Source organism: Syzygium oleosum, unplaced genomic scaffold, assembly GCF_021117445.2.
Source record: "Syzygium oleosum isolate NSW1041296 unplaced genomic scaffold, Sole_v2.1 Sole_v2.17, whole genome shotgun sequence".
Taxonomy (NCBI): Eukaryota; Viridiplantae; Streptophyta; class Magnoliopsida; order Myrtales; family Myrtaceae; genus Syzygium; species Syzygium oleosum.
Genome location: NW_026607501.1, coordinates 5,826,482 through 5,845,630, shown reverse-complemented (window position 1 = coordinate 5,845,630; position 19,149 = coordinate 5,826,482). Strand labels below are relative to the sequence as shown.

The 19,149-nt window shown below is 37.5% G+C and overlaps 1 protein-coding gene across 5 annotated transcripts; it reads left to right on the top strand.

The window, feature by feature from the left end:
* Positions 1 to 1,055: 1,055 nt before the first annotated feature.
* On the top strand, positions 1,056 to 19,007 carry LOC115666019 (uncharacterized). Of its 5 annotated transcripts, XR_008818313.1 has the most exons (25): positions 1,056 to 1,452; positions 2,002 to 2,361; positions 2,579 to 2,708; positions 3,448 to 3,623; positions 4,402 to 4,475; positions 4,617 to 4,652; positions 4,735 to 4,825; positions 5,161 to 5,220; positions 5,814 to 5,982; positions 6,620 to 6,807; positions 9,161 to 9,262; positions 9,510 to 9,620; positions 10,193 to 10,258; positions 10,346 to 10,444; positions 11,314 to 11,409; positions 11,657 to 11,761; positions 12,459 to 12,557; positions 14,470 to 14,766; positions 14,867 to 15,054; positions 15,121 to 15,223; positions 15,389 to 15,534; positions 15,698 to 15,777; positions 16,426 to 16,601; positions 18,550 to 18,705; positions 18,811 to 19,002. XR_008818313.1 is itself a non-coding variant. In XM_056319363.1 (24 exons), exons 1-24 carry the CDS (start codon positions 1,078 to 1,080, stop codon positions 18,640 to 18,642), a joined length of 3,414 nt encoding a protein of 1,137 aa, XP_056175338.1. In that variant the 5' UTR covers positions 1,056 to 1,077; the 3' UTR covers positions 18,643 to 19,004. The 5 variants fall into 5 exon arrangements, 4 of the variants coding, with proteins under 4 accessions (XP_056175338.1, XP_056175337.1, XP_056175339.1 ...); XM_056319363.1 differs by having other exon boundaries at positions 18,556 to 19,004; XM_056319362.1 differs by having other exon boundaries at positions 18,550 to 19,003.
* The last annotated feature ends 142 nt before the right edge of the window (positions 19,008 to 19,149 follow it).

The following is a 19,149-nucleotide window of genomic DNA, read 5'->3' as shown; positions in this document are numbered from 1 at the left end:
GTTTGGTCCGGTTCTTGGGAATATCGGTCTGGTTCCCGGTTCCGAAAAGTGGAACTGGTTTCTGGGCGGTCCGGTTCCCGGTTCTAGGGTGGGAACCGGACCAGACCGATAAATATATATTTTTCTAATTTTTTCATATATATATTTATTTACTTTTTAATTACATATATTTAAATAACAAAAGAAGCATTTGATAGTTCATTTTTATTCGGTTCCAATGGGACCAACCCAAAATTGCTTTCATATATTGGTCCCGAAAATGGTTCCCGATTCCCTCTTGCCTTTACCAATTGATCCCATTGGAATCGGACCGGACCAACGGTCCGGTCCAGTCCACGGTCCCAAGATTAGACGGTCTTGTCCCCGATCCTAGAAACTGGGAACCGATCCTCCCGGTCCGGTTCCCGGTTCTTGGGTTGGACCGGACCGGACCGGGAACCACTCACCCCTAATTGCATCACTTGAAATAATATGTAAATGGAAAATGTTTTCATTATCGACATTAATTTATGTCTAAACATTTTCGTGGATGATGAAAATATTTTTCGCATATTCATTTTTGCAAGTGATACACGTGACCCTTTTCAGGAAAATATTTTCCAACATCATTCATTTTCGACGAAACAAACGGAGCCCTTTTGATCCGAAAAATTTACCTCTCAATTCTTTTTCCCTTTCTTTCCCCAACAACCCTAAAATCTATATTATTATAAAGACAACATTCCAAATTTTGGTCTAACCTCTTCAAAAGTCCAGAAATACCCTTGGTAGAGTGTGAAATATAGCACCCGTGACCTATTATTCGGGAGGATAAAATGGTAAATTCAGTTAAATCCGAAGGGAACCTACGTTGCACAAGCATGCGAGCAAATTAGATTTCCCGATATGACCGCTTAAAACCGAAGGGGGTGACAAACGGGCCGTCCTGGGCCGGCCCACGGCCCGTTGTGAGTCGGCCCGAGGCCCGTTGTGGGTCGGCCCACGGCCCGTCCAGTGAGCAACGGCGAGCCTCTCGACTTTACCCGCCAATAACTTCGAATTTCTCTCTCCTCTCTCGCTCTCTCTCGTTCGTCCGCCATGGAGACGGAGGAAGAAGAGATCACGGAAGAGCAGCGACTGCGAGCCGAAGCGAACCGATTAGCCGCCCTAGCGAAGCGGAAGACGGCCGCGGCCTCCTCCGTCAACCCGCCGCAGCAGTACCCGCACGGCCGCTGGGCGCTCTTCAAGTGCCGGAAGCTGGACCCCACCGCCGCCGCCGCGCGGCCGGCGAAGCCGTTCGGTAACGCGGCTGGGGCGAGGGCGCCGTCGGACGCGGCCGTCGCCGAGAAGTTCGCGGTCCGGCTCGAGATATGCTCGCCGGATTCGTTCTCGGCGACCCCGCTGCCGCTGCTAGGGTTTGCTTATCCGGGGGAGGAGGAGTCCATGCGGAGATTGGTGGATTGCTTAGCTGGTGTAAGTTCCCTTGTTGTAATTGGTGGGAGATGGGAATGGAACTGATTCTCCGGTGCATTCGTCGTTCTGGGTCTTTGTTAGAAATGGATAAGATGATTTCATGCTTCTTCCGTTTTTGAGATGTAGATCGTCGAAGTGGGTGAAATTGTTCGGTGAGGCGGTTGAATAATTGGAAGCGAATAATCGAGATGTCATTGTGTGATGGCACATGTTGAAATATGAACAAGTGTGTCTGAGAATTGTTTTACAAGTGTGATCTAGAGGAGCTGTTGGTTATTTGGCTTTGTAAAGAGTCAACTAAATTTTAGTTTGCAAGTCGCAGTTATTTATATTTTACCGCATGGAGGGATGGGTTTTCCATTTAAGACAATCTATAAAATGTTGCATGATTTCATTTCTTTGGATACTTACTAAACAGTAAAACAGCTTTCCATGTCTGATAGATGTATGTTTGAAGTTAGCTTTTAGAATGGATGATCTTGCATGAGGAAAACTTAGTATTCATTGAAACTGTGTGGTCTGTATCTTCCTAATTGGGCATTGGTGTAGGTGATGCCATCACACTATACCCAAAACCTTGCTGGTGGAAAAGCTTGTGTGTATAAGCTGAGGGATTATGATGCAGTGATAAGATGTTTAAAGAGCTTCAAGAGTGTAGTATACGAGGAGATTCCTTGGGGAACATTTAATGTCATTGAGAAACTTTCACATTCTTTCATCATGGGGCAATGGATACCTTGCAGACCTGAGCATTTTCCTGATGATAAGGTTGATGAATTATTTGGGAAGTTACCCAGGAAAATCTTGGATACACTTTTGCCATTTCAAGTTGATGGAGTAAAATTTGGTTTACGAAGGGGTGGACGTTGTCTTATAGCAGATGAAATGGGTCTTGGGAAAACACTTCAGGTAATTTGCTTTAGCTCAATTGCTTTGCTATCATTTCATAACTCTCCCATATCAATCTGGAAATTAGAAAAGGTGTGGTTGGTGTTGGCCTGTGGCCACCCTTTAGATTGGAAGGAAAACAATTGAAAAAAACACAATGAATTGAATAAGGTGTCTCATATAAGTCAATCGGTCCAATTGCCCACCTCTTACAATGTTTATCTTTCCTTGTTCACAGGCCATTGCTATTGCAAGCTGTTTCATGAATGAAGGTTCTATTCTTATAGTTTGCCCTGCTATTTTACGCTTTTCTTGGGCAGAAGAACTTGAGCGGTGGTTTCCTTGTTTGCCCACCGATATCCATCTTGGTAACGTAATTTTCAATCCCTTCACATATGGAGCTCTCTTTACAATTTGGTTTAAATGCTTTGCTCATCCCTTTGGTTGAGATTTTACTTAAAATGGTGTATGAGATTTCTTGAATTTTGGTCAGAGATCACCCCTCTTTTGGTTGTTTGGGATGAAATTCATAGATGATGGGTCTTCCTTTGTAATTGTGTGGAAGAGAGAAGTTGAAAAGGAAAAGAGAGAAACGGTTTCAAATTGTTAATGTATTGAAGTATTAAACCATGCCTTTATCTAATAGCTTAAGCTTTTAGAACAATTGGCTATGGTTCCACAAAATTTCACATGGTATTAGAGTGGACAGTCCTGAGTTCAAATTTGTCTAGGCTCCCATCTTCTCTATTGTATATTTCCACGCTTTAATCTTGGGCCAAAGTCTAACTTACATGTGAGGGTGAGTATTAAAGTATTTAAATATTAAAACACGCCCTTATCTAATAGCTTAAGTCTTTAGAGCAGTTAGCTGCATTCCCGCAAAATTTTACATGAAGAAAGAAAGTCCACTTGTGCAGCTGTTGTATTACATGCTTCTTTGAAACTGTGGACTGCTACTTTCTGGACTTAAAATATGTTTATCAAGATGGCAGACTGGAATTTATGGATTTGAGGAGATATGTGACTTTTCTCTTATCTCTTTGGACTCTATGCACCATAGAATATACTGAAGCACTAATGATAAATATGAACTTACTATCATTTCAGTGTTTGGTCACCAGAATAATCCTTCACACTTGCAAAAATGGCCAAAGATTGTAGTTATTTCTTACAAGATGCTTCATCACTTGCGAAGGAGTATGCTTGATCAGGAATGGTCTCTTTTGATAGTTGATGAGTCTCACCATATAAGAGCTTCAAAGAAATCTGCAGAACCTGAGGAGGTATGGAGTTATATTAGCTGGTAAAAATGGTGCATCTTTTGTCTGTCAGATTGATGTTCTTTAAATTTTGGATCAACTCAAGAATGTGTGATGATTCTTTCTAATTCATTTCTTTAATTTTGTTATGGTACTTCTTTTTTTGTATGCCTTATCGCTTCTCATCTGTGTTTTTTGGGAAGTATGGAATCGATCCTCTCTGATCAGGTGCATTTTGTTTGAGCTCAATAATTTTCTGACTGATGCTGATGTATCTAATCCACTAATAGTCATAGTTCCAGATGTTTTTCAGTTGGTGGTGCTATTATCACTATTTGAAATTAAGTTTGGATAAGGTCACAAATTGAGTATCAAACCAGGTAACTGGCATAAGAATGCATTGCAATAGTTGTGACATTTTGTTTTTCTGATTTCTGATTTCTGATCTTTAGCTGTAAGCCAATATTTGCTTCTTCTAATAATCATTAATTTGACGATTTATAAGAAAAACTGATATAATGATCATTGCATTACTAAGAATATCATGAATCTTGAGATAATGTTAAAAGGTACTGATGAGGAGAAATTAGAAGACGCGATAACATTCACTTATTCCATCGTTGACGCCAGTCATTCTTTCAAACGAAATTTATCTATTGCTGCATAAAATTTTTACCACGAACAATAGCTTTTTGCTGTTTCGGTCTGCTTGTGATCTGCCACTATCTTTCCTCCTACTTCCCTTACCTTGTTTGTGGAGAGTGCTTACCATGACTCATTATCTGTCCTTATTTATTAACAGATAAGAGCAGTTCTTGATGTGGCAGCAAAGGTCAGACGTATCATTCTACTGTCAGGAACCCCTTCTTTGTCTAGGTTGTTGCCCTTTGAAACAGATGACACTATTGCCTTTAAAATTTGTTGTTTCTTTTTACCCTATCCGCGCCCTTTTTCTGCTGCTTTGTTCTACTTTGGCTATCTGATACCTTATTGTGGATGCATTTTAGGTGATTGTAGGCCATATGACATTTTCCATCAGATAAACATGCTCTGGTAATTGCTTTTATATGGTTCTATTTTCACTGGATTATTTTACTTCTCATCGAGAATCTAAAGTTCTTATTCTGCTCTCTAGGCCTGGTTTATTGGGAAAAGACAAGTTTGACTTTGCAAAAACTTACTGTGACGTGAAATTTGACCAAGGTTATCAAGGAAAGGTTTTTAAGGTAATTGTGGCACTCTCCAAGGTAGCACTCTCCAACAAGCTACATTTTAAATGACGTGTGAGCAATTTTGTACTTTCATATAGTTAAGTCATTATAGAAAAGTGAAATTTTTTTTCTAGTGCATCAGGCTGAATATATGAGTGGTTTCTGCTTCTTGGCAGATCTGCCAACCATTAACTCATTCCCTTTGGGAAGACATTCATATGGCTAAGAGGGCCTGACATAGTGCATGTCATAGCTTTAACTGGAGAAGACCCTGTAATAACTTGTTGCTTGTACAATATCAGCTTCTTGAACTGAAAAATTGATTTGTCTGATGGGGAATTTTGTATCAGGACTACTCAAAGGGCATTCGATTGGAGGAGCTGAACATTTTGCTCAAACAAACAGTTATGGTGCGACCTTGCTTCTGAAATTGTAACATGATCTCATCATTTTATTGCTGTATGTGATGGGCTCTCATATTAGCTGTTGGAAAACAATCCGGTGGTGATATGTATAACATTCAAATGTTGATTGAATTGCAAAAAATGCAGATGATTTCCTGATAATGCTGTATCTATCACAACAAAGGTCTCTTGGATATATTTTATGTCTCATTTAAAGTTTAAGATTTGCTGATAACCAGAACTTCCTTTTAGTGAGTAGCTTTCTTTGTTTTTAGATCTTTTATGCACTCTCTGTGTAGTATGAGTAACAGTAACTTGTTCTTATTTGCTTAACTTTGGTTTACAAGAAAATGACAAGTAAGTTTTGGAACCATCTAAAGATGATTAAAACAATTGTTTGCATGGCAAGACGACGACGGTAAGATTCTCTGTTGAATATCTGGGTGAAGTTCAATTGATTGCTGTCTTAATACTAAGTCCATGGTGGTTGTACTTGTATTTTTTTAGCAAGAGTGTACTAGGCCAATTAATTTACTCTGCCATCCAACTGCTCAAACAGTTGCTTTCCTGAAGGGTGTTTTTTCAATTTATTGTTTCAGATAAGACGCCTGAAGGAGCATGTCCTGGCGCACTTACCTCCCAAACGTCGGCAAATATTGAGAATTTTATTGAAAAAATCAGATATTATTTCTGCAAAGGCTGCTGTCAGAGTAGTTGACGGAGATGCACTTGATGACATTACTTTTGACCATACAGATCAGTCTGATGGTAACTACCACGACTTTGCATAAGCTTCCTTTCACTCTTCTACTGTCATTCCAAAACGTATTGCCATAACTTTCTAAAAGGAAGAAACTTTCAGTGTTGCATTTTGTGGTGTTGTTTCTAGCCAAGTAGTGAACTATGACAATCTCATGCTCATTATCAGCAAATAATTGGATTATAATTCTGCAAGCAAATGGTGAATATACTCCATCATTCCTCAAGTTTTTGCAGAACTTGGTGCACATTCCCTCTGTGTTATGAAATTGCTCCGCATCCCTGTAAATTATTTTTGATCCACGAAGTTAACAAATTACAATGGCACTGTGTGCATATGTAAAATTTAAATAGACTGAAAGATGAATTGGAAGGCATCAATCTGCATACATATCCAATAGATTTTGATGAGGGGTGTCAGAGTAATTTCTAGGTGACAGGGGGTGTCCTTTCAAAATTTTACCAAAACATGGGGGTGTCAGAAAAAACTTGTACTTTTATCTTGTCAACAGGTAGCTGGTACCTTGGTAGAGTCGTGTCAAGTTTTGGGACCAAGACCATTTCACGCACAAAACTTAATGTTTATTAATGTGGACTCACGGAGAGTACAACTGAATTTTCTTTACTTTGTTTCTATTTCTGCCAGATTCCAATGGTCGTGACAGATTGCGCAATCTATCGTTCCAAGAAGTTGGCATTGCCAAGCTCTCAGGATTCCGTGAGTGGCTTTCTCTTCATCCACTCATTGCAGCATCTGATGAGGTGGTGGACTCACCAAATTGCCAAAAGATGATAGTTTTCGCCCACCATCATAGAGTTCTTGATGGAGTGCAGGTAGACCTTTGAGAGAGAGCATCTCTTGCAAGAATAATTTATACAGATATAGTTGATAAGTTTCTGTTGAATTCCACCAAGTATTTACTTGTATAAATGAATCTGCAATATTATGGCTGAATGATTTGACTGCCTATCTTTTTTTTATACCAAAATTGGTGTTAATGAGTAATTGATGTTCTATTGGAAACAGAACCTTTTGTTGCCGTTTTAAGCTAGTTAAATGTAGAATCTGAAACAAGATAAATTGAGCTAGTGAATTGCTTAAGTAGCTGTCAAGCTTCAATGAGAGAGAGATTGCTTGGTCTCCGTGATTCTTGGCACTGGGTATGTATTTGTGGAAAGTTGCCGCCTTTTTTTTTTGAAAGATCATAGTCATTTGAAGAGCTTTAGGAACTTGATGTAATCTATAAAGAACAGGAACTTCGAGTTAATTGTTTGTATTTGATGCAGAATCCATTAGTGGTGTGTTTTTGGACCGGTTGGACAGGCAGAAGTTTAAACGGAAGGCGAAACAGTGATGCGACTAGAACCTGCGAACCCAGTTGACGACATCGAATCGGGCTCAAATTCGGTCGTTTGAAGCGAAACGGCGTTTTGAACAAAACTCACCGTCTTTGGCTGTGACTAACGATGGATTTTAGCAATTCGGGATCGTTTACATGGGTTTTTCTATTAGTTTAATTTTTTTTATGGGTTTTAATTTTAAGGGCAGTTTTGTAATTTTGATATTTTATGATTTATAGTCCTAGTAGGGTTTGGTTTAGGGATATATAAGCTTGTTTTATGGTTCTTTTTGAAGAACAGAACATTATCATCAATATTGAATTTCGAGATTTTTCTCTCTAAATAAGGTTTTACTTGAATTACTCGCTAAACGCTGCGTCAGGTGGTATCAGAGCCTATGGCGACTGGCGGTGGTCTTCGTGACGATGATCAGGAGACTGGAGCCCCAATCATTGGGGACGACGCGCTGCAACCTTTGGAGCAGCGTTTAATGGAACGCTTGGATCAACGAATCGATCAAAGTCTTCGTCGTTTCGAAGAACGAGTTAACGGATCGGTTCACATCAACGCCAAGACCTTCGAACCGATCCGTTAACTCGTCAAATCGTTCTTCGAAACGACGAAGACTTTGATCGATTCGTTGATCCAAGCGTTCCATTAAACGCTGCTCCAAAGGTTGCAGCGCGTCGTCCCCAATGATTGGGGCTCCAGTCTCCTGATCATCGTCACGAAGACCACCGCCAGTCGCCATAGGCTCTGATACCACCTGACGTAGCGTTTAGCGAGTAATTCAAGTAAAACCTTACTTAGAGAGAAAAATCTCGAAATTCAATATTGATGATAATGTTTTGTTCTTAAAAAAGAACCATAAAACAAGCTTATATATCCCTAAACCAAACCCTACTAGGACTATAAATCATAAAATATCAAAATTACAAAACTGTCCTTAAAATTAAAACCCATAAAAAACAATAGAAAAACCCTTGTAAACGATCCCGAATCGCTAAAATCCATCGTTAGTCACGGCCAAAGGCGGTGAGTTTTGTTCAGAACGCCGTTTTGCTTCAAATGACCGAATTTGAGCCCGATTCGATGTCGTCAACTGGGTTCGCAGGTTCTAGTTGCATCACCGTTTCACCTTCCGTTTGGACTTCTGCCTGTCCAACCGGTCCAGAAACGCACCACTAATGGATTCTGCATCAGTATTGGCCTGAATACAATGTGACCAATGTAATATTGAGGTTTCTCATTCCTCAAACTGTTTTATGAAACAAAGTGAAAGATGTATTAGTCAAATTTTCTTTTGATGTGCTATGCAAAACCAATGAGTTGTTTTATCATATCTGTTGATGAAATATGTTAATTATGAATCGTATCTTGCACCATCCTTTAGCAGGTTTCATTAGTTTGTAAATCTGTTAAGCGGAAACACTTTATGAATCTTTTAGAGATATCACCCCTATAAGTACAGGTCTTCTATGATTAACTTAAAACATACCTGAGATAGATTATTGTTTCTTCACAATTAGAGTTACTATCATTTTGATTTCTCGTTTAATTATTTTTCTTCGGTTGTTACAACTTAGCATGCACCATTTAATATATTTCGTCAAAGTGACCTCTACTACTTGCTTGTGGGGAATTCTGATGCTAAAATTAAGTTTCGTGATGTTTGTGATGTGGATTGCATCTAGTTTGAACTGCTATTTATGTCAGATTATTCTATCTTGTTGTAGAGTTTTCTTCTCTTTATTTAGTTATTTTTGCTTTGTTGTAGAATTAAGTCCTACTTAACTGTTTGGTTTCTTGGCCTCATATGAAAGCTTTTTATGTTGGAATGACTCAGGAGATCATATGTGAGAAAGGGATTGGTTTTATTCGCATAGATGGAAATACTCTTCCCAGAGATCGACAGTCTGCAGTAATGTCGTTCCAATCATCAAATCAGGTGTGTATCTTGGATGCCTTTTCCTAATTTTCTTTGGTTGCATGGATGTGTTGTTTTTAGTGTCAATGATTATTTTCAGACTAAATGCGTTAAGTATGGAATTTGCATGTAGAGTCTTGACGTAATATATCCTCTTTTGTTCTTTCTAAGTTAGTGGATATTTCTTCTTCTTGTTGATCTGGAATCCTTTCAGCAAGGGAGAATTTAGAAGTTATTTACACTGATGACTAGGTGCTTTTCTCATTAGGTTAAGATTGCGATAATTGGTATTACTGCCGGAGGTGTTGGACTTAATCTTTCGTCAGCAAAGACTGTGGTGTTCTTGGAGCTGCCTCCATCTCCATCATGGATGCTTCAGGTGGAGTTACATAAACTTTCTCGAAAATAATATTGAAATAGTTATTGTATTTACGTATGGATTTTATTTGATCAAGATTGCAATAATTGGTTTAGTGCATTCCCTGCAAGCTTAAGTTCCTTGAGCTCATGGTCTTATCCTCATCATTCCCCTGCTTAGTAGTTGTACTCTTATGCGAAGAAGAAAAAAAAAACTGTTAATTGGTCCTACATTGACTTGCTATTTCGCTGAAAGTTTGTTCACTTGTTCTTTTCTATCTTGTAAAGGCATGATCCAGGCCTTTGTTTCATAGTTTAAAGATGTATTAATAGCTAACTTAATGCAGACACAAAAAGGATGAGAAGTGTTGCTTCCACCCATCTGAAAACTTAAATGCTGACAGATCTCGACTTTTTTCGTAACATGAACCAATAATATCAGTAGGACAGAGCCCCTGAACCAGTAATATCTGTAATGTCATCGTCATAGTTGCCACTGGATTTTAAGGATCTTATGGACTTATATCTTTTTTGCTGTTTCATCGGTTATTGTCTGAATTTTGGATGAATGAATTTCTTCTATCGTGTCTTAAGGCAGAAGATAGAGCTCACAGGCAGGGACAAACAAATGCGGTCAATATATATTATTTTTGTGCAAAGGTGCGTCTTTAGTTGTGACATGTTACTTGAAATTGTTAATTGTTATCCCCAATTTTGCGGTGCTTATTTTGATATTGACTATGGCAGGATACTACGGATGATTTGCATTGGCAATATTTAAGGAAGAGCTTGTACCGTGTTTCCTCTACTACAAATGGAAAGCACGATGCAATACTAGATATTGCGGTATCTTTCTATTGCTTCTATATTTGAATTGCCACTGGCTTTTTTCTATTTCTTTCGATTTCTGCAGGATTTATAATGTCTTTTTGAAATCTAAGACGTGCTAGATTAAGTTGGCCAAGTGACTCATAAATCTAAAAAATGTATGTGGGATGATTAGAGCGGGCTTTACATTTACTCTGTCCAAACATCGAGAATCTCTAGCTCTTTGGGTTCAACAAAGGAATTTATTCTTCTGGTAAGATGGGTTTCACATAGAGATAATTTTATAGAATATAACATGTCAGAGAAATGGTTCTTTTACTAACAGTCACTTTGAAATCTCATCATGTGGTTTACCGGAATTCTCTCACTAGTGTACTTTGACAATCCGTTCTTTACAAAAAGATGACAACATGGCAATTGACGATGCAAGTTTTTGTGAATGTCTGGTGTAATTGTTCCACTATACAAGTTGATTGAAGTTAATTTTATTGATTAAAATGATGCTTCAGACAATCAAGCATTACCACGTCCTTGAATTGTTGCTTAAATCGTTAGTTAATGGACCTTCCCCAGTGAGATGAGCCTAGGTTTTATTCCTATAGTGGAGTTCAATACATTGTCAATAAAACCCCTGTTCCTTCTGTCCCTTTACACCGATAAACATGCGTGAATGTGCATGTACTTGCTTGCATGTGTGTGGTGCTTCTTTGTCCGTGTTACTCATGTCGTTTTGTTTTTATTGCGGTCACTGTACACGGTCATTTGTCCATGCATTTTGAAAACTATGCCTTTGTCTTGTCTGACATCTCTTATTTCCAGACCATGCTATTTCATGGTTGCTTGCTTTTTTTATTATAATAATCCTTTTTTCCTTTTATTGGTGTCAGGTTGACAATGTTTCATGTTTTGGAATTTCTGATGAAACTGATAGAAGTTATATTCAGATGTTGGAGGAAATCGCATGTAGTCAACTGTCACATAAGGTAAATAAGTCTTGATTCTCTAGCTTAGATTGAAATTGCAAGGATTCTAAAGGTTACAGAAGTTGATTTAATTAAAAAATGGCTGTTAAGGACATATTGACTCCTGTGACCAGCTCAAGCAGGATAGGATGAGGACAAATTTGGATGCCGCCCCCCCAATCAAAAAACGACACTCCCGAAAAGAGAAAAAAGCTTGTAATTTTGAGAATGTAGAGAGGATGTTTATGGAGATTTTAAAAATATGCAGGAAGATTCTATAAAAACCAAAGAAGATGATAGTGAGCCTGCTCCTGCTGATCCAGTTAAAGCTGATGAGAATTGTTCCAACATAAAGAAATCTCCTCTGGTTGAGGTAAATCATTCTGTTGGCAACAGAACTCTTTTTGTGTCTTAAGTCTTCTGATCTGTGTACTACAAAGCGGACTCGTAAGAGAGCCAGTTAGGGGAGCTTTTTGCGGTTTGACTGATTGAATCGCTAGGTAGAATTATATATGATACTCATTGTCAGAAAAAAAAAAAACAAATGTTTAAGACATGGAGCAGGAATCATTTCTTATTGATCTGTGATTTTTTGGAAGCGTTGATTGATATATGTTTTTTCGTTATATAAAATTTAGTACTAAAGACAGTGCTTGCTTGAATGTTAAGTGGCTTTCCCAGAGATTAAGAGGTCCTACTCAGCTCTAATGTGAGCGTCTTTCCAATTTGTTTGGATAAACCAGTTTGAACTGGTTCTGATCTGATTAAATGGTCCTTCTTTGACCTGTTGAACTAGGTAAACATGGGTTCAATTCAGTTTTAACCATAGAAGGTTTGGTTGTCAAACAGGACCAGACAATTGACTCATTTCCCAGTCCGAATTGTGTGACTGGTGGGTCTGGTCCGGTTATAAATACACTGCCCTGGGTGAACCATTTTATAACCTGCATTTGTTTATGATACATCACATGCCTCTGCATAGAAAAGCAAATTGTGATGCGTGGATGGTTGATTAAGATTTTTGGGCTATCATAATTATGCAATGACATATTTTTGAAAATGTATTACAGGAAAGTGCTTTGACAACCAGGGTTGGCAATGGCGAGTGTGCTGATGTAGTTGAAGCTGATCAGAACATAGTAGATTTCATAAACTCTTTGCGGTTTGAGGTAATTTATCAGTTTTTCATTATAGAATTCATTTCTTCCCTGATGATAGTTGTGACTGCTTTATCACATTTTGCTTGCTCTCTTTGATCTTGTGCCTGTGAAACAAACTGCTAGACATTCCATCTGGGAATAGAGCCAACATTCTAAAGTTAGCTGTTTCGAATTACTATTAAAATTGTACTTTATTGGGTATGGCTGCCATATAAAAAGTGCCTGTTTACGACCATCTCAAGTAACCGGATTATGAATAGAAGTTTGTATTTGCATGAGCATCAAGCGTACTTAGCCAGTTCCTCGTTGGATCTTGATTAATCTGCGGATCATTTTTATTGTGCCGGTGACCACTCCTATTATTCAATGTTTAAAATTAGTTTAGTGCCTTGTCCTGAGATTGAGATGGACTCTGCCTGCTTTTACATATACATACTGTATCTCACAGGTATGAGAGATTTCATTAGTCGACTTTGTAATGTGGCAAAAGAGTTGGTCTTCTGAAAGAAGAGAAAATGATGTAATAACTAAGTAGAATACTTTGAATTTCCATGTTCAAAGTGTCCTCAATATGTTATCTGGTTTCTTCCTTTAACATGTATTTTTGGATGAAAGCTAATTCTCATTTTCGTGTGCACTTCATCAACCAAAATCATTGATTTTCATGGAGATTGGTAATAGGTCTCTTCATATGTAAAGCTTGAAGGATATTTTTTATGTTGATATCCATCATGTTCATTGCTTGTAGTTGTAACTTATTTGGTTTACTGTATAATTCAAATGGTGACTTTTATGTGTTATTCTACTGGTTTATATTGTGAAATTTAAGATTTAAGCAGAACTATGGAAATCACATCCTTTTCAAGTTTTGGCCTTGTGCTTAGCTAGGAAGCACGGACACTCTCCGGGGGCCTCCGTGTTGGTGTCGGACACGTTTCGGACGTGTTGGACACCGACACTCGTTCGACACTCTTTTTTTAATTAATTATTTATTTGTGGATTTGAATCAAATTAATTTGATTGAAATAATCATAAAAATGATAATTTATCATGTATATATAAAAATATACATTTCATATACAACGTGTTCCAATGTGTCGGAATTCTTTATTTTTTGAGAAATGATGTGTTGGCGTGTCATATCGTGTCATGTCGTGTGTCGGTGTCGGTGTCGGCGCTACTTAGGTGCTTAGTGCTGAGCAGAGATCTCCGTAACTGTTAATCACTATTATTGCGGGCTTACATAAGTTCCAATTACTCCAAATCATCCTCTGATTTTACAATCGTTTCTTCAGACTTCCCCTTTTCAGTAGGAATAGTATATGTTGAATATAAGGATACCTTACCATGTCAATGGCTTTCAAAGTTTATTTTGTTTTGGGTTGGGTAACCAATATGGTAAAGCATTGAATGCAATATAAATTGAAAGTTAGCTAGGATGCTTTCTAAAGATTCCTAGACATGTGATTGAGCTTTTAGGTTTCCTATGTCCTACTCCTGCTCATGGATTTTGCCTTTACACTAGTAGTAGAGGCTCTTGATCTGGGAAAATCAAGTGTTTTTGGCTCCTTCAGTCTGAACTACATTTGGGGCTTTAATAGCCATATTCTGTGACCCTGCTCTGTAATTTACCAAACTGGCGAGACTTAAATGTTCTCTTTCACCTATGAAGATTGTGAAACACATTTCTTTTTGAGTTTTCTTTTGATTCCATAAGAACTACTCTAGGTAAAAGAGATTTATTTGTGGTCAAGGTGCATATATATTTTGCTTTAATCGAGGTTCTGGAAATCTTCTTTCTCTACTGAAACATGGTTAGCTTTACGAGTTTTGATAACTAGTAAACTGAATGTATGTATCCAGCCAAAGCATAATTTCTATATTCTATTTCTGAAAGTCTGTTTGACTAATTGTTTTGTAGGTTAGCCAATATACTGAAAGGATCCATTTATATACTTGCACCCCGGGAACAGATTCTAGACCAAGACCCCTTTTCCATAGTTTCCGGCCGGAGGATGTTAATTTGCAAAGTGCTCTCTCCCTTGATAATAAGTTTCTTGAGAATAGCAGGGCTTATGTCCACGGTCTCCTAACGTTCATAAATCAGTGGAATACACTAAGACCTATTCAACGTAGGAAGTTACTAGGGAAGCCTTTGCAACTTCCTTTAGCTGTTGAGCTCTGCTACTTGAAAGAGGGGACCAACCATGACGGTTTGGTATGTCCATATAATGTAATCAAAATGAGTATACTGTTAATCAATCATAACGACCAGGTGACCTCTTCTGTTTCCTCATAATTCAATGATTCCATGCCAGGGATTGTTGAAGGGTAAAAGCAGAAGACGAACTACACCGTTGTTTGAAATAAGCCATCCATTGCCAGAAAATGCTGTGTGGAAGAAGGTTCATCTTGTTGGCAGTTATTGCAAGAAGGATAAAGAGTACACTCAGGGGTGGACCATGATGGATGAACCACTCTGTAAACTTTGTCAGTCACCTTGCGTGTAAGTCCTATTGTGCTTTCCTTGTCGCTACATCTACGACTAGCTAATTGTGGAATCTTCTTTCAGGGGAGAAAATGCAAAGAGACCTGAGTATTTTGAGGATCTCTTCTGCAATTCTGGCTGTTATGAAGAATATCGCATAAGAACCAGTGCTCGTGTTCTTCGTCAGGTCTTAACCTATATACTTGTATATACTTGAGAAACATTCTTGTTTTATTTATTCACCTGCATCTGAACTATTAGCTCTGCTTGGAAAACCCTGTACTTTTAACTACATTGCCTTTTCTTAGCCTCCATTTTTCCACCTTCTTAGTTGACAAATTATGATTTTCAGGAACTTTTTCAAATAGAACATGGTGTATGCACGAACTGCCAATTAGATTGCCATCAGCTTGTGAAATGCTTGAAACCATTATCAGTGGAGAGCCGGTGGGACTATGTAAAGAGAAAAGCACCAAATTTGGCTACAAGGAAAAAGTTGTGAGTACCTTTAAGGAATAATGTCTCTAGTTGATGCGATCGAAGTGCTTAAGGTCATGCAGAGACATTTTCCCTTTTGTTTTGCATGCTTGAAGTCGATTATTTTGTTCTAGAGAAAACGCTTTTATGTGAGATTAAATGTCTATTTCCATATGTCTGGCAGGGTTGACAAATTGGTCAATGATCCCACTGAGGGTAATGCATGGCATGCGGATCACATTGTTCCAGTCTTTCGTGGCGGAGGTAAAAGTATTATCTGATTAAGTACTTCATATACAAACTGGCTGTTGATTTAATTTGTCACGTGATTGATAGGACCAAATTTTGTATTTCGATTTTGCACTTCTTTGTCAAGATATCAGTTCTTGTAACACAGCATAGCTTTTCTAGGGCTCAGTATCGCTGGCGTGGCTGTGGTTGAAGAGCTCTTTGATCATTTCCTTTATCAAATTAGTTAATAGTTCTCTAATCTATTTGCAGGATTGGTATTATCACTATGATTAGTGATTAGTAAGCTAGATTTAAAGGATAAGTATGTGTTTTACATTAAAATGAATGATAAAAAAAAGGTTAACTAATAAGGAACAAAGAAATGCACTAAAGGGGTGCAAGATGGAGATTGACCAGCGATGTCAATCTTGTGTCCGAGTTGGATTGGCGACGTTGCAGGCCAATGTTGACCAGCTAATGTCCATCACTGGTCGATGACTTTGACTGATGACAACAGGAGTCCACTGCACTCACATCTGTAATAATTCAATAGTGTGTTCCTTTGAGTTTTTTTTTTTTTTTTGGTTTGATACTCAAAATGAAACATGGCTTTTATTCTAGGAAATAAAATTTGGGAGCAGAATAGTTTTATGTAATTTACAAGTACAATTATATGTGCAGGTGAATGCAGGCTAGAGAATATGAGGACACTTTGTGTAGCCTGCCATTTTGATGTTACTGCGGCCCAACGCGCTGAACGACGTGCTTCAAGAGTCGAAGGTAAAAAGCGACTCAAAGAAATCTTGAGTGGCCTAAAGAATGACTGCAACATGGGACAGACTGAGGCTAAGTCAAAGGTAAAACTATTCTAGTTTCACTAATATTTTCTTTACCATCAAGTTAGCTGCAAATTTTGTCTCCATTTCTCTATGTTGGTATGTGATGAGGCTTTTCCTAGTCCCCGATTGAATAGTTGTTTATGTCAAGTCAGACTTTTCCTTTCTGTTCAATGCACTGACTCGAAACTCTACTCGACTTCAGTGATGGAGAAAATAACGACAGGCAAGAAAATCTTGTTATTTTAACCAATTGGAGTGGAGAATTTAACTAAGTTCCAAGAAGTACTCCACTTTTATTTGTGCCTGTGTTACATTATGAAGTGATAGTTGGAGTATGTATACCCTTTGCTTGTTAGTTACATTTTTCATGTTTTGAGAACGTGATTTTCAATTTAGAAAACTTGATGTAATTTTATCTGAAATTTTTCCTTTGCTTGGTTGATAATGAGGTTACGACAGTTGTTGGCTACCGAAACATAGCAAAGCTGTGTTAGCATCCATGAGATAGTTTTGCTCAATAATATATCTGGACAAAGTCGTTTTTGATTTTTTATTTTGAAATTGATTGTCCTCGGTCCACTTTTTAAGTTGCATTTAACATGCTTTAAAAATGTTAAAGTGTAAGTTTTGCATGTTTCAATTACTGAACCATTACACGGTCATTTTCGATATCTAGAATAAGTAAACTAATGATTTATAGCTAGTTTATCAGTCAGCAGGTCATTCATTAACAAGATCGATAGATTATATTTATTCTGTTGACTATGCAATGGTCTTTTGTCAAGTAGACATATCATATTATCTTGCATCGTAAGAAAGTGGAGAGATGAAACTAATAGTCCCTAAACTTTAGACCAATGTGCAATGTATCTTTGGAACTTAATTTGCTCTCCTTGAATTGTTCTCAAATGTTTAGTGTAATCCCTAAACTTTCAGTTTTTCATAATTACACTATTGCCTTGATTTTTTAATAGCTATTCATTTCAATCCTTTTCCTAAATCAAGGAAAAAATATACCATCTTTTTATTACCTTTTTACCTTTTTGGTTCCCTACAAATATTATGATAGTTCCATTTAAGTAAATCTTAGATTATGATATCAATAATAGTGAAAGTAGAACCTTATTTAGAGTTGTATTGGGTTGATATTCCTGCTATTTTAATGTCTTAGTGTTTTCATAAGGATATTTAGAAATAATATTCATTTATCTATAGATATAGTTTCGTACTTATATTAAATCTTGTTCCTTATTTTTTAGTAAACACGAAACACAAAAGATTTAACATTTATCAAAATATTAGGAACAAGATTTTACATTATTGAAAATTTCATCAATCTAAAATATAGGAAACAAGGTTTAGATTAATATAAGTAAGAAAATTTATAGACAAATACATTCGGTTTTAGACATCTTTATGAAAACACTTATACTTAAAATAACAAGAACATCAACCGGATACAACTCTATATGAGTTTCTACTTTTACTATTATAAAGATCATATGCTAAACTTTGCTTAAATGGAACTATCGTCATATTTATAAAGACCATAAAGGTAATAAAAGGATATCATTTTTTTGTTGATTTAGGAAAATGATTGAAATGAGAAGATATTTTCAATTATAGGTAATAGTGTAATTATAAAAACTTGCGAATAGTATTGAAGGACAATTTAACATTGTTGGAAAGTTGATGACTAGATTAAAAATTGAAAGTTAAGCGACTACAATGAACATAAAAGGAAAGTTCAATGACCACATTGAACAGTTAAAAAGTCCAAGGATGACATTACGTATTGGGCAAAAAGTTTAGGATTTATTAGTGTCAATTTCCCTAAGAAAATATTTTTTTCTTATGTAATGGGCTAAAACCGCGCCATCTGTCTTAGTAGTTTTAGCTGCGAGTTGCTGCGGAGCATGCTACTGTGCTTATTTATAATGACCAGCGCTAATGGAATTCTTTTCAGAATCAGATGCATGAGGAGATCCGAGAAACTCCATCGGAAGATGAACTTTTAGTCAAGGTTCCTGGAAGTGCCTACTCCTCTGAAGGACAGTGAGATGTTGGGTCTCATGTGTTGATGGGTCATGGCCTTCAATGAAACTTCTCTCCCATACAAGAGGTGAGTTTAACCAAACATGCCACAAGATATACGGCGTTTCAATCGGCCATACTCTACAATGTTTTTTTTTGTTCCCATGAAATGAACGGGCAATATTTCTGGCAGATTTGCAGCACCATCTGTGTGATTCTTCGTCTTCTGATATCTCTTGATTTCCCTCCCTTGTTCTGTTAGTTGATCCGGCAGCAAAACTGCTGTTTGTGGACAATGTTCGTGGACAATGTTCACCTATCAACGAGGTTCAATGAAAAGTAGCGCATGAAAGTAGCTAAAACAGGGCAATACTATTGGCAAGGAGGATATGAATGATTGCCAAGTTTCGTGTCTTAATTTCTTTCATACATCGCCATGAAAACGTAAGGGATATCTGGTGGTAGTTTTGAGAATTTGGGGCATCTTTTCTTCTGTCAAGTGCCATATTTCTGGCAGAAAGTACAGTACATC